The sequence below is a fragment of the Bremia lactucae genome, linkage group LG11, assembly GCF_004359215.1.
Source record: "Bremia lactucae strain SF5 linkage group LG11, whole genome shotgun sequence".
Classification (NCBI taxonomy): domain Eukaryota; phylum Oomycota; class Peronosporomycetes; order Peronosporales; family Peronosporaceae; genus Bremia; species Bremia lactucae.
Window position 1 is genome coordinate 2,071,371 of NC_090620.1, and position 9,222 is coordinate 2,080,592.

The window sequence follows — 9,222 nt, forward strand, 5'->3', positions numbered from 1 at the left end:
TCTCATTCGAAGGCTCATAATCAGCCGCCTGACGGGTATCAGGCGACTGTTCCATCCTCCCCGAGTCGGCCATTTCGTCCGACTCGCACTCATAATCGACCTCTAAAGAGGGGTCGTACTCACGTGGTGAATCACCACGTGCACTCGCAACACCAAGTGTTGTGCGAGTGGAAGACACTACGGTAGACGGAACGTCTACCGCAAGAGATAACAATGCGTCACCCGCGGCTGCACGAACCGCAGCCGAAGGTTCAACACTATCCTCACCCCGCATGAATTGTTCCTTCATGCGATGGAATTTAAAATGATGGATCTGACCAATCAAAATCATTTTAAAAATTAAGTGGTCATTTAGCGACCACTCCACCTAATGACATTCAGAGTGATTGTCGTTTAAGGGAGGGGTGATGTAACGGGGTGTATCGTTACATGAAATTAACAATAAAAGATTGTTAATTAATATTATCCAAAAGGTAGATAATATTTGGAGGAAATTACTTTAAATAGTAATTTCCTGAATTCTTATCCATAAATAGGTATAGACCATTATGTCTATTTATTCCGCAGACTAATCAGCTGTAGAAGTAATCAAAGAGAGTTACGAGATAAGATAGATAAGAATTCATTTACATGTTTAGTATTAGTTTATAGTTAAGACAACATTTACAAAGATAGATTAACAAGACACTTAACTATATTAATACAGTTTTCATTTTACACTCTTAAGCTAACTTGCCTTAAGAGAAGTCTTCCTCTATACGTACAGTGTACGTCACCTAACGAGAGGCACCACTCACAACTGAAGCAGTGTGAAGTGGACTTGTACTGAAACAGTACAAGTCGCAGTGCCCCGTTACACTCCTACAACATAAGGACTTGCCCAGCACATCAATAGCCATAGATAGGAATTAAATACATAGACAGATACATAGTTAGATAGATATATAGATAGATAGATACATAGATAGGTACATAGATGCATCGATAGATTAATAAATGCTTGTAAATACTTTGGATTTTGTTAGTGTGTTATGTCGTAGAAACGCTTCGGGATTTTGCGCGTATTATGTCGTAGAAACGTTTCTCGATTTTGCATGGAAGGATTGTCGCAGAAAATTATCGTTGAACATTCTTACTGAAAATTTACCCAATCAGGAAGCATGTGTATTAGCCAATCAACCTTAAGCTAGTCACGTGCTCGGGGAGGGTGCGTCGATTATGCAATTCGGGTGCGTCAGTTTAGACAGTCCCATAATTAATACTTTTTTATTAATTGCCTATTAAAGCAAGTAATATTAAATATTCATCTTATAAAAATAATATTTACGTAACGGACTCTGAATTATAATGGTCAAATTTTGCTACTAGAAAATGTTGACCAAATATTTAGATGACAAATGTGGCGAGAGAGTGCGTTTAATGAAGCAGCTTGACCATGAAGAGAAGTTGTGTTGATGCTTTTAAATTAGGGAGCCGGTTAGCCACACACACCCCTTTGGTGTTGTCAGACCTCTCCCCGTCTGTATTGGTAGAAAGATCATATAAAATGTTTTCACGGAATAAGTCATTTCACTGCATCCACACATCGATAGTTATTTTTTAAGAATCGTCTTAGATCGCCCATTTGGCCTTTGAAACATCACGCCCCTGGAAATCGCTACAGTCACGCATCTTGTTTCTTTACTGAGAGTACTGTAATGGGTGTGACTGCTCGTGGGCACATCAGAAACCGTGTTTTCGTTTGGTGCTGTTAAATGTATTGTTTTTAACAGGTGAGAAAAAGTCAAGAGCGCCCGGCCAAGTCATAAAAAAGCGAAAAGATAGTGCTTTTTTTGTACCCGCCATGAGCGCAAGCAGCAATAGAAGCACGTGTAATAACGGTTTATAATGAGGCACTAGTGGTTTAAAAGTAACCGGAAGACATTCGGTGCAGTTGTGAATCTACGGTAGCATAAGTTGCGATACCCCTTCTCCTCTTTGCCACGTGTTTTTTCTTGCCTGCAAGTCCAATTAGGATACATAGGAGATTTAAAATTAAGCAATAAACCAATTAAAATTTGCCGTGGTATTGTTCCGTTTTTGGCTTGTAAATACCTCGTTTATTATGTATTTCCAGCAAAAATTGTATTGCATTGATCACCGTGCTACTGTGCGACCTCGTCATAATCACGGTGGCGACACTAATGATGGGTAAAGAGGAGCAAAGTATTTGCTACAAAGCTTTGGCGTCACGACCGTTGCATACCGAGTGTCAGATGACTTTTTAAACTCAAAGCAATGAAAGTTGTCTCTTGATACAAGCCTTCCGCAAGTCTCTTTTGCGCCAAAAAGGCTTGATTGCACGATCTATGTCTTGCGACAAGTGAGGGGGCGTTTAATACAGTTTATCATATGACATGCTTTGGTGGCCCCCTGCATGTGCTTCAAACAGGTTTGTCCTTCCTTGACCATCCAAATAATCCTTTCGTGAGAGACTTTCTCTTTTTCTTACCATGGCTCGAGTCCTTATCCCAGCGCTGGCAATTCTTCTTGCTCAAGCCAATAGCGTACCGACTTCTGTTGCCTTCGAACTGATCTTAGCGAATGGTCAACCGGAAGCTGCTGCTAAACAAAATAATGTTTCGCCACCAAGGAGCCTAAGATCTAAGAGTCAAGCACCTGTCGAAGAAAGAGGAATCGAAGCATTTGATGCATCCAAAACGATCGTCATGTCGGATGTATCTCCAATTGTGTTGTTAATGGACGAATATTTTGGCAAGACTCTTGACCGTGACGCGTTTCTTTTGCACGAAAACGCATTAAAAAGAATTCAGCTTCATATCTCCGACATCAAGCAGCTGCATCAAATTGCTTCGACATATAGTCATCTCGTTGAAAGATATGGCGTCTCGGACGTGGTGCATGCGCTGTATTCGGCAGTATTAAAGTGTGACGAAAAAGTGCCGCAAACAATCACCGACCTGGTGATGCAACAGCGAGAAGCGTGGCATCTACTTCCAGGCGGCGATGAAAAGATCCTAGAATTACTCCATATGGGCTTGGACGGGGCCAAAGCTTTTGCGAATGGAAAGGTCTGGGCGTTCATGGATTATGTTGCGTGGAAAAACCTTGAAAAGATATTTTATACCGAAAAACAGCTATTCCGTCGGCTGCTGACCGAGTTTGGTGGTGAGAAAAAGCTCACGACCAGTCTTCTGGAAGCCACGTCCGCTACGTTCGACAAGAGTGTGGGTCGAACGGAATTTATACGACGCAGTGCTACTATTCGGAAAGTAAAAAAGCCTCTTATGATCAAATGGCTCGAGGACGAGTTGACGCTCGATCAAGTCTGGACGCAAAAGGAAATTGTTCAAAGCGAGGATGGCAATCTCTCTTTTGGAACACTGGCAATGTTTCGAGCGTACCTCATTGCCTATCTCAATGGCCGAACATTTCCCAAGATGTCTGCCGCTTCATTTGGAAGCGTTTATGTTGAAAAGGCACTTCAGAACTCCTTCATTCGAGGCTACGAGAGTAGTAAATCTTCTCATACTCCAGCTTTTGAAATGCTGGATATGATCTGGAGGGCACGAGAAGCGAGTAGTAGCGAGTTTTACGAAATGCTTCAAAAGATGGACATATTGTCGGTTGGTGAGCGCTTTATCAATTTAAAGGAGCGGCTTGATTTTATAAAAGATGGATCGAAACGCAGCATTTACCAAGTGCTAAGGGACCACCATTCTAACAAAGAGTTGGCTTTATTACTTGACCAAGCTCTTAGGGCTGAAGATCAAACGATTAGTTTGATTAAGGTAGGAGATAAAGAGATGAAGACCGATCATCAGGCAGGCAAGCGTGTGTTGCAGGAAATTGAGCAAATGCAATTTAAGACTTGGATCGAAATTAAGAAGTTCAAGGATGTAGATGTATATCATAATGTTTTCAAGACAACTCCAAAGGAAGCTAGTGATCTTGTTAAAGGTATTGTCAAGCGCTTCTCGACATATAAAAAGAGGAAATCACTGAAAAGTGGAATACGCCATTGTTACAATCGGTAAGGCCTCTTTTTTATTCTTTTCCAATCGATGGTGCTAAGCTTCTTTCTCCAGTATTTGCGGCAAATAAAAGGGCTAGTACGGACAATATGCTTTCGAGGCGCTCGAATTTAACGAGGTAGGTACGTCGCGGCTCTGTTTGAGAACGAGTTTGTTACGGTGGTAACAGATTCTTACCCTTTTGTAGACTACGTCGAAAAATGAAGATATTTTTAAAAAGAAAATAGCGAACTTTTACATGCTACATTGAATTGTATCTTAACGTCGCGCCGCCAAACAATTGATATGGAAAGCAAATAGCAACGGGTAGAATGCATTGCCCTATAGCAATTCAGCAGCAGCTACAAATTTCTAAAACGTACATACAATTCATGTCTTCTTGGATGTCACCGTCGCTTCCACAATATTGTCGCCGAAGAAGAAAGATTAAAAGCCTACAAGAGATACGACTTCAGCTTATTTAAAAAAAAATTAAAGTGAACCTTCGTTCATTAAAACCACGCACTCTTTTCTTGCATATTTTGAACACGATACTACTATTTAATCTTTTTGTCTTCTTTTCTTCGATTTGTGTCCGATCAAATGAACATGTTGTAATTTTAGTAACCAGAAATGGTTCCGTTCATGCTATTGTCCAATCCAATAGCACAGGGAAGCAAGACAGGAGCACCTTGACTTCCGCCAAACTCGTTCTATGCGTGCGCATTCAAAGGCTGCACCTTGTCCTGTACACAGATATCATGACATAACTTGCACACCCGCGTCTTGGTATTTGCTTTCTCCACTTTGGTCGTCTTCTTGCCCCGTCGAGGCAAGGAAAACGGCAGCAGGTTCACACGCACGTTAAATGCCGAGCACTCCAAGCAAAGCACGCGACCACACATGCGGCAATGGTGTCGACGAGAGCGCAATAAATTGAATTGCTTGTCGCATTCCATACACGTCAATCGTTCGGAATCCAAGACCCACACCGGGGGATGTGCGACTTTTGCTAAGAGCATCTTGAGTTGCTTGGGCGTCACTTTCTCAAACACGTTTTTCCCTTGTTCGTCCTTTTGATCTAAACGCGCCCCATGCCGCACAAGTCGCGTCGCAATTTGAAACAATTGTTTATCCAATGCCACATGCAAAATCGTCGATTTGTCAACGGGAGCATTTGCATTCGCGTGATGTTGCAAGAGTATCTCGGTTAACGTCGCGTCGTCGCGCGTGACGGTTAAAATGTGCACGCCCAAAGGCGTTTGATTGCGCATATTGAGGAAATTCACCTCGGCGCCACAGTCAAGAAGCACCTTTGTCATCCGACGCGACTTGGCCGCGGCCAAGTGCAGCGCCGTATTGCGTCGATTGTCCGCCACGTTGACAATTGAGCCACGCAAATGTGGCATCAAAAGCGCTTGAACGACATTAAGGTGGCCGCTTCGAATGGCAAAGTGTAATGCGGTTTGGCCAAACATGGGATCACGTCGTAGAATGTCCGTGCCGGCTTGAACAATCAATGCGTTCACGAGGACAATGTCCCCGGCTTGCGCGGCTTGCAAGAGCGGTGGGAGGCCCTCGATGGAGCGATGTAACGCGGACGGGCGTTGACTCGTGGTGTACGCGCGTCCGTAACTCTCGTCCATGCGCATGAGGGCATTGTTGATGTCGAAAGACTGTGTGCTTGTTGACAAGTCGGTCTTGAGGTCAGGAGTTGGAAGGAGACTATCGCGGTAGCTTGTGCGGAGCGTGACATTAAAGCTACTTGCTTGCTGTCCGCGAGGGGCATGGCACGCGTCACTTGGGATCGTCGTACATGGGTTCTCCATGTCGTCCTCGTCGCTTATGGAATACGTCTGGAAACTCGTGGCCGTGCTCGCAATGCTGCTCGTTATTGGAGCATACTTGACGTCGGGGGCGGTGGCAGCAGTGTCGATTTCCGGGGTGGCAGATGGCATGGCGTCTTTGCACAAGAAGGAGAAGTGGGGACAGCAGGATGCCAAGCTGGAAGGCGAGTGGCTACGTGTACTTCAAGCGAGCGTTGCGGCAGAGGCTGTCGGCGCACTTGAATCGTGCAGAAACGGATTGACGTCAAGTCGGACTGTCAAGCGCTGTTTCATTCCACGGTCTTGTGTTGCGTCTACAAAGTTAAATAGCCTTTCAAAAGACGTATTGTTTGGATGTTAAAAGGAATTGATTAGATGCTGGAAACATACCTGTTAAATTTATTAAATTCGAAGCGACGATTATTGTGTCCTGAAATTGATCCATACGATACGATTACTTCACGTGGCTGAAACGCCACAATCGTGCGGGAGCAGGGTCTGACCGAATATCTTATGACGAAAATACATTTTACGTGATACCAACGGAGAAGTAATGGATTGCAAATAGCTCTACAGAAGAAGAGTCTGTAAATATCCATGAAATCACTAAATCGCGTGGCCGAAGAGGGACGACTGTCGCGGGATACCTTATTGAGCTTCCCTCATTTATAATATTCTCGCAATCTTCTGCTCTTTCTAGGTCACGAGTGGCCGCCTTTTCTATATTTGAATTTCTATTACAGCAGGAGCCCCCAAAGACCTTGCGACCTCGACCATAATCAAAATCGATGATACTACCTCTGATGATACCTCTTGGGCAAGCAACAAGGGATGTAACGGCAAGACGGTATGGACCCTTTGATCTGCTAGCTACTTTATGCAGAAGGACGGCAAATACTGACCTTAACTGCTCCTTTTAAAAGCAGTCTCCGGTCCATAAAAGTTGTCGAAGGTAACATAAAACACCTGCACCTTCGATCTTTTCGCTACTTTTTATATTTCGAAATAAATCATTGCAAGGTAATAAATGAAGCAGTTGCGTCGTTGCCTTGAGATGATCGGATCAGTCGTGTAGTGCCAAACACTGTAGTTCTACATGAACGGTATTACATTTCTGAGCGACTGTCGTCATCATTTCGTTTCCCAGCGCCTCACTCTTGACAAAATAGAGTCGAATTTTGCGTCATCAAGCACCACTTTGTCATACAAAGTCACTTCTCTCTCGAAAAAAAGTCGGGCGCTCGGCTTCCACTAAACTATGTACAACTGTCTGCGTAAACACAATAATTACCACAATACGACGAAATGCCACGTTAATCTCTGACATGGCCAACTTAAATAGAGCACGCGGAGCTATAAAGTTCCCTACACAGTTCATCCGGGTTGCGCCTCAAATTGTCAAGTGCCGTTCACCGTTCGGTCGTATCTTGTGTCATAAAAATATAAAAGCTTTTGCGCTCAGTGGCACACGTGCAATAAGAAATTGGCTTTTAGTATTAAGTCATGTAACGGAACCCCTATGTATTTACTCGGTGCTTTGAGTGCGTTTTTCGCTGAAATTATAGGCACGCGCTAAAGTGCACTTAAAACGATCTCGACCCTGACAATTCAAAACCTGCGGATCAGGAGCTGTGGGTGTTTGCGAGTGCATGGCGCTCTGAGTTTGCACTGCTTCGAAGCGAAAGTACGCCTAAATAGCACTGCTACAAGTATTGAGGACAGCATTGGGGACTTAGCGCATATGCTCACGAGCTTTAGTATTCCAGCGCAGGTTCTTTTAAACTCTGGGATGGCATTTCTACTGAAAATTACATTAAAAGCTACACCTGTTACTGACCAAAATTTAAACCTCTTTTTGTCCAAATTTTGAGCGTAACAACGTTTGGAACGGGCAGATCTAGTTTCGCTGTGGGGCGTCAAAGCTCTTGTCCATATAAGTAACGAAGGAGCTTCTCGTGAGTACGCAAGATATTCGTTACGACGCCAACTGGGTTCAAAATTGCTCGATGCAGTTAAAGACTTCTGTGGTGGAAGGTCCGCCCGCACCGCTGATCTGCAATCTCGCCAGGAAATCGCCCGCATTGTGCTAGAAATTCAGCGCTTGCGCCAGGAACGAGTCCTGGCCTTCCGTTCTTATTTCCGTCTCCTCTCCAGTTCTGTCTCTGGCGTTTTCCAGCTTCTGATCACTCGGAGCATCCATGCTTCAAATCAGTACCACTCGTCGAGACGAGGTACTGTTTATGAGCTCCGCCACAGAAGAGTTCGACGTAGCTAATGACACTGCAGTCATTAAAGAGTCTGGCATGCTACGACATACGTCGTCACTCGGGCTTCGCTGTTATATTATAAGTAATATCTCACTATTTCCTATGAGAGGAAATAAATAAAGAATACATAAGTATTATCTTTATTAATTTTGACTTAAATGGTACCAATAATACCAAATTTGGTATTATTGATGCAATAAGGCATGAGCTCTATTGATTGGTTGATTTAAGTCTAAATCAACCCCGCCAATCGTTTCAAGACACGATTGTGCAGTGCGCAAGGAGGCGCCATCCTTAAATATCAATATGAAAGGTTCAGTAGTAGATAGAAGATCGTTACGTAGGAAACTAAATATATGAATATAGAGTTACTTTTTCCCTAATTCTAATCCTTTGAATTACCTTTGGTAGCTAAAGACCCTTAGCTACTTAAAACCCTTCATCTGCACCCTAGCGTGCGTGAAGATTTGAGGTGCCTCACCTACACTGTAATCAGTGTAAGGTTAAGTAGTACTAATCAGTTCTAGTGAATAGAGTCACGTTACACCTGGTAGCACTTCGTAGTCCGTTCAAGGGGCCACGCACGTTTCATCCAACATGGACCTGTTAGATGAAGAAGGAGGGACTTCCAAGCCCCTCAAGATGGATATCACGCAACGCGTGAGAGGTATCATCATTTAAGTGAGCTCGAATTGAGAGCGACCAAACGAATGATTTCGGTCGTAGGCGGCCAGCCGTTTGGCGCTGTGCTGTATACTCTGGGCAGAGATGAATAGCATGCGTGCAACGGGGCACTACGACTTGTACTGCTTCAGTACAAGTCCACTTCGCACTGCTTCAGTTGCGAGTGGTGCCTTACGTTATTTCACGTACACTAGTACGTACAGAAAAAGACTTCTCTTTAAGGCAACTAGCTTAAAGAGGGTAAAACGAAAAATGTATTAATATAACTAAGTATCTCTTCTCTCTATCTGTTAACTGTAACTTAATTATAACTAATACTAAACATGCAATTGAATTCTTATCTTATCTTATCTGTCTCTCTCTTTCGTTTACATCTACAGCTGATTAGTCTGCGGAATAAATAGATATAATGGTCCATACCTATTTATGGAT

General features: G+C 43.5%; 2 protein-coding genes across 2 annotated transcripts; one reads left to right on the top strand and one right to left on the bottom strand.

Annotated features, from left to right (window-relative positions):
* Nucleotides 1-2,492: 2,492 nt before the first annotated feature.
* CCR75_004760 (uncharacterized protein) lies at nt 2,493-4,037 on the top strand (the record flags this gene model as incomplete). The annotated part of the gene is made up of 1 exon (XM_067962846.1): nt 2,493-4,037. One exon carries the CDS (start codon nt 2,493-2,495, stop codon nt 4,035-4,037), a length of 1,545 nt encoding a protein of 514 aa, XP_067817754.1.
* A 689-nt stretch (nt 4,038-4,726) lies between these two features.
* CCR75_004759 (uncharacterized protein) lies at nt 4,727-5,971 on the bottom strand (the record flags this gene model as incomplete). The annotated part of the gene is made up of 1 exon (XM_067962845.1): nt 4,727-5,971. One exon carries the CDS (start codon nt 5,969-5,971, stop codon nt 4,727-4,729), a length of 1,245 nt encoding a protein of 414 aa, XP_067817839.1.
* Between the last annotated feature and the right edge of the window lie 3,251 nt (nt 5,972-9,222).